Source organism: Bacillus rossius, chromosome 8, assembly GCF_032445375.1.
Source record: "Bacillus rossius redtenbacheri isolate Brsri chromosome 8, Brsri_v3, whole genome shotgun sequence".
Lineage (NCBI taxonomy): Eukaryota > Metazoa > Arthropoda > Insecta > Phasmatodea > Bacillidae > Bacillus > Bacillus rossius.
Genome location: NC_086336.1, coordinates 49,555,112 through 49,570,670, shown reverse-complemented (window position 1 = coordinate 49,570,670; position 15,559 = coordinate 49,555,112). Strand labels below are relative to the sequence as shown.

The window sequence follows — 15,559 nt, the reverse complement described above, 5'->3', positions numbered from 1 at the left end:
TTGCTCTAACGGTGCCCCCCTCGACCGCCCGCGTTCGGGAGACCCGTCCCCCCAGCGCAGTTCGTTATTTTACTGTTCGGGTTTGCGGCAGAGTGGGTTTGTAATGCTTTTAACAGTGTGTGTCCTGTTCCAGGTCATTATTTCACGTTAACGTCCCCACGAGGTTAAACTTGCCGGCATTTTTATCGGCTGCGAGCTTTTACAAAAATGAAAAATATTTAAATTGCATACTTTTTTGCAGTGGCATTCTTAATATTTTTTGTGCAGTATGGATGAGGAGAATTAAATGTAATATAAAACTGGAAATTTCACAACTTTTGTTCTAAAGTCAATTTTACTGGCTACCATGTGATATGGATGTTATTTAATTTTAGCTAGCCTTTTAAAATCCTAAAAAAATTTATGATGCTAAAAGGTTAAAAAAAAATAATTAAAATTTTCTAAAATAATTTTTGACCATACCATGCACAAGCCACCAGGATGGCCTTAAAACCCAAAAATTTTCAGTTAATTATTCAATTTCTTTCTCCTTATCCATACTGCACAAAAATGCCAAAAGTATGCACTACACACATACACACACACACACACACACACACACACACACACACACATACATATATATATATATATATATATATATATATATATATATATATATATATATATATATATATATATATATATATATATATTAAAGTTTGGGCACTAAAAAAGCCTACAAGTGTAACTGTGTTAAACGTTTAATTAAAATAATGACTTGGAACAGAACATACCCCCTTAATTGTGTTACCTGAGAAAATTTATTATTTTCCACAAACAGAATTATAATTATCGTGTAAAGATTCACTTTTTAATTTATTTTTATAAGCAGATATCCATATTTCGTACATTTTGCTTATGTAGTGTGGGGCCCACATTTGTACACAGCATCCGGAATCAACAACGATTAAATCAACAAGATTAAATCAAATAAAATTTTCAATAATTCACTTGAAAAATAAAATAAACAAATATGTAACCGTGTTAAAATAAACATGTAGAAAAACAAAGTTTATGCGCAACAAATAACATGCAATTAAGTTGACATTGAAACAAAACCTTGTCTTCTATGTTAAAATGTGTTCCAAATTAAATGTTGTTGCAAGCAAATGTATTATCTCTGTAGTTCTACTTAACCTGCATAAATGAGTTTCACGCTAAAGTATTCAATAATTCACTTTAACTGTAAAACAATAAAAGTACATAATAGAGGTTCATAATTGTTAAAAACAGTGGAATGAAAACCTCTGTGTTACCACCTGTGATGAAAATTTCTTTTAAAACATTCAATAATTCACTTGAACTCTTAAACAATTAAGTACACAATTAATGTTCACTGTCGGAACTAACTTTGCGATGAAATCCTGCGGAGATTTACATTTGTCTTACTTCCTACTCTGTTGTTTATTCTCCTCCCAACTTTTTTTTCCTTCGTATGTTATAAACGTTAACTCCATCACTTACTTAACTTGTTACCCTGTAACTGATATTTCTCTACAGGCTGGAAAAATATTTCACATTGTAGTCTACTGTCTCCCAAAAGCTGTCAGTAGATAACAGACCTGTGCAAGTAGTGAGTAGTATAAAAAAATGATCAGTTAAAATTTATGTGTTCGGTTATTATACAGGACTTAAGCGAGAAGAGGAAATTCACTTATGCCATTTTGTAAAATTAACAACAAAGCATTTAAGGCAATAACAGGATAACATATGTGATTTGACAGGATTATACTTGAACCATGGAATAAACTGAACTTACCACATTGATTATTGATGTGACTATATGGCAAAAAAAGCAAACACATTTTTTTATACTTCACTAAAAGATTACATCATGCTTCACAAGTAACTAAGGGAAAATCCAGGTACCCTGAATGTCTAGATAAACGTTCTGGACAAGAAAGCTTTTACAGTTTGATATTAAATAAAATAATTTTACAAGGGATCACTTTGATTACAACAAATGAGTATTAATCCAGTGAACACAATTAACATAAGGTAGTTAGCGAGCACTCGCCTGTTGTTGAAGGGGATAGTTAACACAATTGACATATTTGAAATTAGGGAAGCAACCTAAACAGGCATCGGGACCCCCCTCCAAACAACTGTGAAACCTAAACAATCAAAATTAGGGCAAAAGAATTAACATACAATAAGTGCTTTAGGAGCCATCATGAAGTCTCAAGGAAAAGAAAGTGAGTTGTCTGTAAAGTTGGTTTACGGACGATAATTTTACGTGATAGCGTCATAAGAAATATTGATGAAAAATTGCAGACTTTTATGAATTCAGTTGAATTATTATCACTGAATTATCATTATTTTGTATAATACTAATAAGGAGTTAATTGAAAGTTACAATTTTTTTCATTGAATACTAAATAAAAGCAGTTGACTTTTATACAATAATTTGTATGAGATAATAATATTTTAGTCAAAATTGTAACATAACCTATTATTACTGCACTCGCCGACCGATGCTACTTTTTTTTAATAATCAAAGAACAAATATATGAGATTATATCGCTAATCAAATTCTTAAATTGCAAGAATTCATTACCTTTTTTGCCGCTCTTGTTGTAATAAGAAACAACGGAAACCACATTAACTTTTCACTTCACTTTATAAACAGTTGACACAACAGTTCACGTATAGGTTTTTTTCTGCCACTGTCTCTCATCTACTCGGACGCATCGACCGATGCAGTGGAAGAGAGATAGATGCGTCACAAGCCGAACGCTTAGACCGATCGTGTCTCTCTGTCGCTTGTTCCGCGCTCTCGCTTGCACGCTCGGCTCAGGTGGAACGTGACAATGAGTCATGCTTTTTCGTGCGTGCAGCCGGCATTCATCGATTTATAAGACATTATCACGTCAAAATACAGTAATTTAAGTCGCTAAGAGTCATGGCAAAGTTAATCATTACAAGATGATAGGCACACACAAGAGAAAAAAAGCATTTACAATAAGAGACGACAGAACACAATTAAACCTGGATAAATTTAGACGGTGGCAGCCAAAATGAATTTAATCAAAGATAATGTACGAAAAATTCTACATTGATCGACTGCCATGAACTTATTACAGTCAAACAAATTATCTACGAATTGCCACGGCTCACACCATGTGGCTCACCACAAGGATCAATGTAATCCACTCAGAGGCGAACTAACATGAACAAAAACGATTAATGGCGGGGGAAAGGTAGGGAGGACACTGATACACCATATAGTTTGATGCTCGAAGTCTTCTGAACTTGGGGCACCAGGTGCAAATACAATAAAAATTGTGTATAGACTTGTAGGAAAAGTGTTGGCTCCCAAGAAAACTTCAATTTTATTGATGTTGGAGCGGGTTGGAATGGGTACAATATAGAATTAACTTGCATTAAAAAAAAAATAAGAAATGTGATTCACTGTGTTCAGGTTCGTATTGAGGCCTTGAACCCTCGCTGGATGTCATCCTTGATGTGTGGAGTCGTGAGTGTGTCCCCAGACAAAACCCACTTTCCTCTTACTGCACTGGGATTCAAGAGGAACTCTTGGATTGTTTGCAGTGACTGCATCTACCAAAATGGTATCAAGGTGAGTGCAGTGAGGAAATACAACAAAAGAGTTAAAAATAAAATTTTAATGAATTTCTCACCTTCTTTTGTAGTTCATTAAGCTTTATATCTTATCACTGTGCTTTGTAGCTGTTAAATTGTAAAATCGTTAAATGTTCTTTCAGAATTAATTGTGGATAGCGGATGAAAGATTTGAAAAATTTCGGTTGTTGCATTTCCTGTTTGTTACTAATAACGTAATATTACACCACTTCCCTCCTACCTTTATGATTCATACTTGATGGATGAGTTCTTAATCCATTTTAAATTATTCCTTGTTAATATTTTCAGATGACTTTGTTTAATGAACATCTCTTGTCTCTTATTGAATCACTTCTAAACTGGAAGTGGTCTCTGATTTATTTTTGTTTGTTTTCAATAAAATTATTTTAGACAAACTTATTAAAACAAATTATTGTAAAAAAAAACAGCATATGAAAATTATAGCATTTTGGTGAAATAAATATAAAGAAACTACAACACTAAAATCTCGTGTGTGGTTTTTTTTTTGTCTTGCTGTGTTCGTATTTTGCAATGTTGTACTGGTACTGCCGACAGGTAAGGAATGGCTACGGGCCCAACCTGGATCACTTGCAAGTATCCCATATTGTGGGCGTGCTGGTGGACGGGGAGTCCCAGCTCCACTTGTTCGTGAACGGAGTGGATCAGGGCGTTGCGGCCAAGGACATCCCCCCGCTCTGTTACGCTGTCGTTGACCTGTATGGTCAGTGCGAAGAGGTGAGCTTGCGCTTTAGTTGCATTCAGGGGTGCAACAACAGGGAGGGGCAAGGGTATTTCCCCCCCCCCCCCCTCTGAAACCTTGAAGTGGTGGCAAACGGGGGCAAAGAAAGTGCTGTGTAATCAATTTTTAGATAATATAACTGCTTAAATAGCACCATTTTCCACCTTGAAATACAAATTTTCCCGGGGGAAGACCCCCGGACCCCCGCTTCAATAGGGGTGATCGATGATTCTTTATAAAAAGGTATATTGCCCCCCCCCCCCTTACCCACCTCCCCTTTTGAAAATTTAGTTTTTGCGCTCCTGGTTGCATTGTTAGTGTGGAAGTGACGACGAAGATTTATTCTGATGTAATAGACAAGATAAAGCTTTTCAAAGTACAGTACTAAACTTCGTATTGATGGCTTTCTGTGTGCTAACGTATTAGGTATTACAAAGGTACTGGCTTGTAAAGGCTGGCATAACTATGTACTTCTTATTTTACCAAACATGATTTTAATAAAGTTTTATGCGTTCCCTCCTCTGACACTATAAAGTACATTAATGTAGCTTGGTTCTTATATTTTTTATTTTTTCATTGCACTTAAAAAATTCATTTCTTGAGATTTGTTATGTATGCTACACTTTTCCTAGGTTAGGAGTAAGATTTAAAAGTTTCATTGGAAGATTTAATGGCAAAGTGTTACCCCAAGTAGATTGTCATTTTTGACACAACATACACCATCAGTATACTTTTCGGGATCATATAATAAATAACAATTAAAATCATTGGGAGCACGTATAACTGGGAAATAAGTGCTGTAGGTCTATATGTTACCCAGTTAAAATGGTTGTTAATCAGTTACCCATTATTTCAAAATAAATTAGCATTTACGTTGTTTTAATCCTAATATTTTTTTTTAAGTTGTTTGGGACCAGTCTGAACAAAGTATTTAATAGCAACTGGTTAATACCACAGCTATACAGAATGAGTGAAATTGACCGACAAAATTCGGCTGCAGGTTAATCACTACAATATAATTTGAAAACAGACACACAACTTTTGGTCTAAAGTGCTGAAGTTGAGGCTGAACAATATTTGTGTTGTATATAATAGAGAAAGTATTTAAGATGGATCACTGAATATGTTTAATTCATGATGTTTTACAACCACCAAAAATTTCGGTACAGTGACAAAATTTGAGGCGGATGTAGTATAACATCATTCAATCAAACATAATTCAGATGCTCAAGTGTTCAGTCCAAATTCTTTAGACTATAAGTTCATAAGAGGTTTTGAACTTATTATGTCATGATAAACCTGCAGCTGAAATTTGTTAAATTTCAACCCCTCCCGTATTGAGTTATTAGCACCAGACGTTTTGGCATTCTATGTTGCATCTGATTTTCATTTTACCAGAAGCCAAAATATTAAGATAATACGCATACTTAGTGATGGTCAGGGCTGGATTTACTGCCTGTGGGCCCCTAGGCTGAGTCTGTGGTGCGGGCCCTCTCTAAAGGGAAAAGGGGGGGGGGGGTATATTGAGTATCCCCTTCCAGTGAAACAGTGGGTGCCTCTTGCCTGGGTCTGGGTGGGTAGTTAATTTTAATTGACCTACAAAACTCATAGTTCTGATCAATTTTCTATTTTGAAAAAAAAAATAGTTATTATTAAACTAGACAATTTAACCAAACAGTATTTAAAAGTTTAAGGAATTAAGTGACACCAAAATCAATGAAAATAATCAAAAAATTTCTAAATGCTAACACAACTCATAAATATCAGCTTTCCACAGAAGAGTTTAGTTCGGCGCAATTGATCCGCACAAAACAACTGGACGCTGTGTCGACGCGTATTTTAAGAATATAAGAAGATCCACATCGCAGTATATATTTTTTTTTCGTGTCGTGTGGTGCGGGCGCCCCCCCCCCCCCCCCCCCCCCCCCATTTGTGGTGCGGGCCCATAGGCCGCAGCCTAGATAGCCCGCGCGTAAATACGGCCCTGGTGGTGGTAACGTTGTTTGGTGGCTGCGCGCTGCGCAGGTTAGCGTGGTGTTGAGCGGCGAGGACGGCCAGAACGCCGCGCCGGAGGTCTCCGCCGCGTCGGAGGCGGAGTGCCTGAGCGAGAAGGCGGACCTGGAGTGCGACGAGAAGGAGAAGCTGGCCTCGTCGCCGCCCGCCCCTCCGCCCTCCCTGGCGCTGTACGCCAAGTCCCCCGGTGGCGGAGGAGGCGGCGGCCTGCAGCCCTGCTCGTCCGTCCACTGCGACTCCAACGTGGAGGTGATATCCAACGCCACCCCCGTCGGCTCCCCCGCCGGCCCGGGCACCCCTGGTGGGACGGTGTCCAAGAACTGCGAGTACCTCGGTGCCTGCACCAGCTTCAAGAACGCGCTTGGCATCCCGGGTCAGTCGCCGTCTTTGTAGACCAATTACCGTAGACTCCCGATCATCCGCGTTTGCCACATTTCACTTCCGTAAACCATGTCTTTGTACAGGGGCATAGGAACCGGGGGGGGGGGGGTAGGGGGGATGTGTCCCCCCTGAACTTTTTGGGTGGAGGGGACTGTCCCCCCCAACTTTCTAGACCATGATATTTTTCATTTTATAATATCATTCTGCCCGACTTTATTTGTAATTTCTTCACTCTTCAAATTTTTTCTTAAGGAAACGATAATAATTTTAACTTTGATGTATCCAATGGTTAGATACGAAAACTGTTTTAAAAGCACTATTTTGCACTTTTAAAATCAAGATTTTTCCGGTGGAGGACCCCCGGAACCTCCCGTCTTAGTAAGAGGGGAATGGGTTTACATGACATAAAAATCATTATTTCCCCCCCCCCCCCCCCCAACTTTATTAACACAGCTACGCCAATGGACTTTGTAGACCAATTACCGTACACTCCCGATCATCCGCGTGCTGGTTGTTTGGTTTGCCACGTTTCACTTCCGTGAACCACGAATACAAAAATTATTTTACTGATTTAAGATGAAAACTGCTGCCAAACATAGTTGGTAAGTGTTAGTATGCATCATGAACTTTAAAACTGCTAGAGAAAATTATAAACGGACCCCTGCAAGCTGTGCGTGCTAGTGTGCCGCGTTCCCTTGTGAACCACGCTCAGGTTTGCGCCTTTCCGTAGTTCATGCAAGTCATAACTGGCCTGCGTAGTTTCAGGGCAGCAGTCACAACGCAGCAGAATTTTTTCTTTTGTAATCTTTAAAAAGCAATGTCTAATAATAAACGCAAATGAGCTGTACTTGACATTCTACAAAAATTTTAAATTATTGACCAGCTAGATGTAAAATTTGGCTACATAAAATATGATAATGTTTTAGTGATATGTACTGCAACTTTTTCTTAACATTATGTCTATCACTTGAATACCTGTTAATGTACAACCTTATACAGTGTTTGTCTAGATAGTCAGGATAGAAAAATTTTAACTAATTAGTTTTTATTCTTTTGACATTGCTTTGTGTTTTTCTGTTATCTATGGGCTCTTTGCCAGTCATTACCCCAGATAATCGGGAGTCTGCTTTATAATCATTAATCTAACAGCCCTCGTCTCAAGCCTCTTGGCATGACTGTATGTCGATAAACTCTTTAAAAATATAAATGAACTATCAATATCTGTGTCTCTGTGGTATTTTTATTCTCTCTCACAGGGTGTCTGCAGGTCATGGATGTCCCGAAAGTGATGATAAAGTAAGGAAACTGAAGGACTGGTCATGAAAGTTATAAAAAGTCCTGAAATAAAAGCATTGGTACTGGGAGTGACTAAACTTTAACTTTTAGCGGCCTTTTGGTAACTTTTTTTTTTTTTTTTTTTACATCACACATGGAGAGTGTCCACTTTAATTATGCGAAAATAATCTATGCAAAATTTAGATTTCTGATTAAGATTGGTACATTCCCGTGAATAATAATCCTGTTTTGCACTATCTAGATTTGCTCATGTTTAATTTTGATTTATTATATAAGTAGCTTAGTTAAAAATAATCACCCTTTGATTTTTTAAAAAAAAAAATGTAGGAAAATTTTTATTAAGTGTTTTTCAGGCAGTCTTGAAATTTGGATCAGCAGGTAACAACAATTGCTAATATGGCTGACATTACCAAAGTTCAGAATGTGTGCCAGATTGTTATCAGATTAAAATAACAACATTAATTTTTATTTTATTTGTGCTTTGTGTATCATTGTCAAAGCACAAATAAAATAAAAATGAATGTTGTTATTTTAAGCTGGTAACAATCTGGCACACATTATTATGAACTATGGCAAATGTCAGCCATATTAGCAATTTTTTCAGTATTATCTAATGTCAGCATAGTTTTAATGCAAGTACCAAACTTGAAAAATGTTGAATGTAAATGCTATAAAACAAGAAAAACACCACTGAAATGAAAACCCGAAAGTAACGGAAAACTCGCGAGCAAATAAAAATGCAAGACATTGCAGTAGTGTAACCTGGCAGTCAAGATAACAGCCAGAAACTTCCAATCAAAAGGTTTGGGGTTGGGATTCAGTCTCGGATTATTTTTGCATAAATATGGTATTTCAACTGCCAGCCATTTTTATTATAGCACTTTATGTTAGCAATTTATCTTAGGAATTCATATGAATCTCTCCATACGACATCCTCTAACCAGCAGTTTTGGAAATTTCTTAATTTGTATTACTGTACTGCAGTAATATGTTAATGTTGAAAACTGATATGTTGTACATATTTTTTTTTTGTTTTTCCCACAATAGTAACATTTCTTACTGTGAGTTTCGAAATGGTAGGAACTTGATGTTTTTAAGTGCTCAAGAGTAAAATACAATACGGTAAAATCCTTTTGAGAAGTTCCTCAGGGAAATTGGAATTGTAGATTTGTTATTAAAACGTGAGCAGCTCGATTGGCGCAGGTGCCGAACCATTGAAACGCCGGGTGAAAGACCTTGGTGGTCGTGTTTGCAGACGGTTTCTTCCTGCGGGAGCACAGCGTGTGCTACTGCGAGACGTGCCACAAGCTGCGCGGCGCGCAGGCCTACAACCGCAAGGGGGACCCCCCAGCGGAGTACGCCGTGCCGTGCGGGTGGTGCCGCTTCACCCTGCGACGGCCCCCGGGGGCCGACGCGGCCTCGGACCGGTGGCACGTGGCGTTCTACGGCTCCCGGCTGGCGGACGTTCGCACCATCCTGGACCACGGCCAGCTGCTGCTGCCCGGTACGCGCGCCGCCTGGCCTCTTGCATGCGTCCACAGGGGCTTGCCTGGGGGGGGGGGGGGGATTAGGGGTTCAAACCCCCCCCCCCCCCTTAGCACCAAATCTTTAATTAATTTCTTATTCATCACTCAAACTAATTTCATATTAAAATTAATAAAAAATTTCACCATTACAATATTTGAATTTAAGTACCAAAACTGCTAAAATAGCACTATTTTACACCTTAAAATCCACATTTACCCGGGGGAGGACCCCCGGACCCACCTGCTTTAATACGGGGGGGGGGGGGGGGGGGCATGATGCTTAACAACCCCCCATACAAAAATTCTGGCTACGCCACTGTGCGTCCAACACGCAGAAGCGTCTATAATCATCATACACACACACTCATTGAACAGTACTTAAATGTTTGATAATGAAAATAACGTAGGTACCATATCCACCCAAACAATAATGCTGTAATACTTACTAGGGAATTAGGTACCAGATTTATCCCCTAAAATTCCATCATATTCTCAAATACTCTTAAATCATCAGAATTCAAAATATTCAATACGCAGTGAAAAATTATTCCAAAAAAAATGTTTGAAGAAGCATAAATCATAAATTCAAAAGTACAATTAAATTGTTAAAAAGGACTACATTATTAATCCCCAAAGTAGCTAGCAAAGAAAATTTTGTATTTGCCACCTAGCTGCAATTGTTATAGCACTTCAGAAAATCTTTTTTTTTTACCCAAAAATAAATTTTTTTATTCTGAACATGAAAATATTAGGAATGGACCCGGTAAAATCTTAAAGTCCTCAAATCTCTTGAATTTGAAAGATTTGAGATTCAAGGGAAGTTTTTTTTTTTTAATATTTAAAATAAAATGTATTAAATTAAATTAAACACTGATAGTCTGAAGCTTTAATTTTTACCAAAACTTTTGAACTTAAAGTGGGGGTTGAATTATAATCACGTAATTATAATTTTTTGCAGGAATAATGTGAATATAACAGCACTGGGAAAAACTCATTTTACAAACAAGGTCCCCCTTCCCAACCCCTAAAAAAATGTACACACACTCACAAACACACAAACACATCTTTTTGCTTCTCTTTACTGTGACTGCTAGCAAGGCATACTCCCTCCCCCCGCCTCCTTACCCTTATTTTACCCTTTGAGACAACCACCATTAATCCCTGCTTTCCATGATTCCTTAAGAACGGCTTTTGAACAACAAAACTCAGTTGTTTTTCTAACAGCTGCTAGCTGATTCAATAAAGGCTGGGTAAAACACTCGTACTAACGGAAGTGGCACCAAAAATGCTCTCGTAAATACTTACAATATAAATTTACTAATTTAAAGAATTTCCAGTTTCTACCTTTGTATGTGAACTGTGATTTTCGCTCTTGGGTCTTTTTTCTAGACTCACAATCAAAAAGTTTGGGGTTGGGATTCAGTCTCGGATTATTTTTGCATAAATATGGTATTTCAACTGCCAGCCATTTTTATTATAGCTCTTTATGTTGGCAATTTATCTTAGGAATTCATATGAATCTCTCCATACAACATCCTCTAACCAGCAGTTTTAGAAATTTCTTAATTTGTATTGAAAACTGTACTGCAGTATTATATTTGTGTTGAAAACTGATATGTTGTACATAATTTTTTTTTCCCCACAATAGTAATATTTCGTACTGAGTTTCAAAATGGTAAGAACTTTATGTTTTTAAGTGCTCAGAGTAAAATATAATACAGTAAAATCCTTTTGAGAAGTTTCTCAGTGAAATTAGAATTGTAGATTTATTATTAAAAACTAAAACGTATTAAAGGATAAAATTAAAAATATTTATAGGTCAAGTACTAAAATCTTTTCAACTTATAATGCAGTTTGTTTAAATAGTAATTTTTTTAAGTGGTTTTTACTGTAGTTTTTATTCTAAATCGTATACCACTAGGCGTCTGCGAGCAGAAGATTTTCACTTCGAGTCGAGCTCGAGCGAGTTTGCTAAAATACTCGCGAGTATCGAGTCGAGTTCGAGTTTTTTTTTTAAGTTTATTGCACATAAATTTACTGTGATGGAGTAATAAAATGTGAGAACTTTTGAGAAAAATATGGAAATAAAAAAAGAAACCATTATCATTGTTAGCCTACTAAATTAAAAAATTCGATATTCCTAAAGTATTTGGAATTTCTTATCTCCGCCGGTTGATTTGAAAAGAGGAAGTGAAAGAGCATAGAATAAAAGTATTTTCAGATTTTTAGCATTTTTTTTTCGCATATACCGTTACTCTACATATTTACCAAATTGTTTAACCTCAAAATTAGTGTCAAATATCTGTAACTTGTCATTAAGTTTAATCAATTTAAAGTAATAAAAATAGAAGCATTTTACTTAATTCAATTTACACTTGCAAAAAAAACTTACGCACAATAAACCTACATGGAAATTAAAGTCTTTTTCAATGTCCTGTAGTCTGAAATATGTTTACTCATGTCATCAAATGTAGAGCTGTACTGAAGAAGCCGATTTTGCCAATATTTAGTTGAATCGGCATTTCTGCCAACTTCCAATACTCTTGTTAATTTTCGACCGATATTACTGAAAAACGAAAGAGACTGCCATAACCTAAAAATCCACGAGTACCCTTTTCACTTTTCGTAGTAGTACTACATTCTTTCAGATCACATTATTTCTTAGCAACATGTGCCAACCGTACATATCAAGATTTAACATCCTTTTTTTTTCAATAATGTTCTTTAATTTTAATATGTCCTAAATAAATACATTACCATCACGGTAAATACACATCTCGGTTATTACGGCAACTATAGTGCAAATGTGGTAACTATCATGCTTCTGCAGTAGTTATGGTATCTACAAAGAATCTTTAGTTCTTTTTATGGTAATTATCTTAAGATAACTATTGGAATTGTACTGTAGTTATGGTACATCATCCATATTTCTTCGTAAGTTGTTGTTCATTTGTATTTTCTTCATATTTATATTTACGTGCGCCATTACTGGCAGGAATTTTCATAAAAATGTTAAACGGGACTTTATATCACACATTTAATGGTGTAAATTATGAGACCCCGGACAATTTAAATGCTTTTTACAGTAAAATGCGGGAAATGTTTCCGCATAAGGCGGGAAATCCTTCCGCATAAAGGAGGAAAGTGATACATTAATGCTATGCGGAAAATTATAGAAGTAAAAAAAATTAATCACGGAAATTCGTAAATCCCGGGTACGTAAAAATGATGTGTTCATGTATACGGTCGATTATGTTACATTATAAAGTAAAGGATAATAGTGTTGTAAGACTTTTATTCCGATATAATGAGAGTTTTTTTTCTATAGGTACAGTGCAAGAAAAGCTCGCTCGAATTTCGAGTTGTTGAAAAGCCACGAGCTCGAGTTCGAGTATTACTAAAAAACTCGACTCGAAACTCGAATTTCGAGTACTCGCAGGTGTCTATATACCACATACAAGCAAGGAAAATACATTACGGTTAAAGAAAGAAAATTGGGAGTGTTTGTAAATACTAGTTCCTTGAATTTAACTGGGTTTTCAGTACTGGGATTTTAAATTTCAGTACTTACCCCTGATGTTTATTAAAATATTAAATACTTAAACACATGTAACCTATCACTAAAAAAATTTCTTTACACACTTATTCACTCATCGTAGTTATTGAATGATAACTCAATGGGTAACTACTGTGCTGTGTGATTGTTTTGCATAAACAACACAATTATTTGTACAGCCAAATTGGAAACGCTGACAAATCGGCAGTGTATTTCGACATGCCCAGCAACAGTACCGTTAAAGCAAAAGGCGTTAAGACTCTCACCATGCACACGACTGGAAATGAGAAGCTGCGAGTCATAGTGATGTTATCTGTTTTAGAAGATGGCAGGAACCTGCCACCATTCATCACCTTAAAAAAGATAACTCTTCCCAAAAAAAAAGTGTTTCTGCCGAATGTAATCATTCGTTGTCAAGAAAAAGGCTTAATGACTACATAGTTATTTAATGCAAGAATGGTTACGACTGGTGTAAAAACGGCGCCCGGTTGCAATTATAAAGAAAAGGGGCATGTTGGTCCTTGACGTGTTTCTGGGAAATCTGACACCTGAGGTTAAAACTACGATAAATAATTTTAACACAAATTTGGTTGTTATACCAACTGGAATGAAAAGCCAGTTACAAGTTCTCAATGTTGTCTTAAACAAGCCATTTAAGGACCACCCATGGCAACAGTATAGTGATTGACTGCTTACGGATGACTATTCTCTGACACCGACTGGGAAAATTAAGATACCGTCAGTTCTTCAACTAGCAACGTGGATTTTTACAGCCTGGCAAAGGATAACTTTAGAATCAATCGTCCGCGGCTCTAAGAAGTGTTGCGTTTCAAATGCCAAGATTGGCACTGAAGACAATCTGTGCTGGCAAGATGGAGATTAAGGCAGTGTCAGCAGTAGCAGCAGCAGCAGCAGCAGCAGCAGCAGCAGCAGCAGCAGCAGCAGCAGCAGCAGCAGCATTGCAGACACTGACAGTGAATGATCATGCTTACCAGCATCATAACAAACTCTGTTAATATATCTATGTAAAATAAGTGTTAATTTAAATACTATTGTTTAGTGTTGTGACAAACACAAATTTATATTAGCCTAGGTAAGTTTTAACTATTTAAATTTTCTGACTTTTTTTTTTTTTTTAATTAATTGCTTTGTTTGTTAACTGAGATACCCTCTCAATAATTTTTATTTTATTTTAACTGTGATCTCCTCTCCAAACATTCTTTTTCCTAGACTCTCAATCAAAAAGTTTGGGGTCGCATTATGTTCAGAGTAGCATTATCCTCGAAATACTGTAGTTGAAGTCATCGCCATATTGTCCCGCCAAAAATCATTGCTGAAATGGTGCATGGCCACATCTGATGATGGTTAGTAAGTACGAATTAGAATCTCCCTTGTTATACAGTCATTTCCATAAAATCTTTTAAAAAACTGTTTCCACAATGAAAAACACGACACTGCAGCCAATGTTTTGGGTGACCAAAACAATACGGCTCACAATATTAACTGAAGAAGAACATAGGCTTTACCCGGTTACCGTGTAATAATGCAGATATGACCACCCCATGCCTGTTGATATTATGTGGAAATTATTTTTTAATTTTTTTTTTCCCCGCTTGGCAGGAGAGCTGGGGCTGGAACGCACAACTTACACGAAAGACAAGTCGAAAGAGGACGACTCTGACGGCTCGCAGCTGCTGTTCTCGCCCAGCCTCAAGTACGCTGCGGCCACGACCGTCACCAACAAATACGAGTGAGTGCCCTTCGTCAGCAAACAGAACTGTCTGCTTGGCCCTCTCTCTAAATGCAGATCATCTGCTTCTTATATTAATAGGCTTCAAGTTGGTATAGGAAATTCAGAGAATTTACTTGAAAATTTGGAAAAGTAATTCATGCATTTGTTTATTTCTTTATAATTTTTTTATAGTTAGTTAGTTCTATGCTTTACTTTACAAAATTACAATTCTCTTTCATAATTTCGGAATAATAGCCTTACTACCTTATTTCCTTTACTTTCCAGAGTAACATGATTTACCTTATAGTATGTATACATAAAAAAAAATATTTTTTCAAACAATTTAACTTACTTTCATCTATATGCTAAAACAATAAAAAAAAACTTTTAGCAGCTACCGGTGACAACATTAACAACAAACTGCACAGTTAAGTTTTTTTTTTATGCTGGGAAAATACTATTTTACAAACATGTTTATTATTTCCCCCATCTTTTGATGCTTAGCACATTCGGTAGATGCAGTTTATTTTGTGTACCAAATTTTAAAAGAATATGAGAACAGTACGATTGGCTCAACTAAACTCGAACATGTGACATTTGGTTTAGGACTTGACTCTAAAACGACTCAAATTGTAAAACCCCCAGCTTGTAGATTCCTGTCATTAAGATTT

At 36.7% G+C, this 15,559-nt stretch overlaps 1 protein-coding gene across 1 annotated transcript in view; it reads left to right on the top strand.

The window, feature by feature from the left end:
* LOC134534896 (neuralized-like protein 4) overlaps positions 1–15,559 on the top strand; it is a 58,789-nt gene that overhangs the window by 36,570 nt on the left and 6,660 nt on the right. Inside the window, exons 20-24 of the mRNA XM_063373573.1 lie at positions 3,464–3,622; positions 4,201–4,380; positions 6,410–6,770; positions 9,330–9,578; positions 14,777–14,906. Coding sequence (XP_063229643.1) covers positions 3,464–3,622; positions 4,201–4,380; positions 6,410–6,770; positions 9,330–9,578; positions 14,777–14,906 — 1,079 coding nt within the window. The remainder of the gene's footprint in view (positions 1–3,463; positions 3,623–4,200; positions 4,381–6,409; positions 6,771–9,329; positions 9,579–14,776; positions 14,907–15,559) is intronic.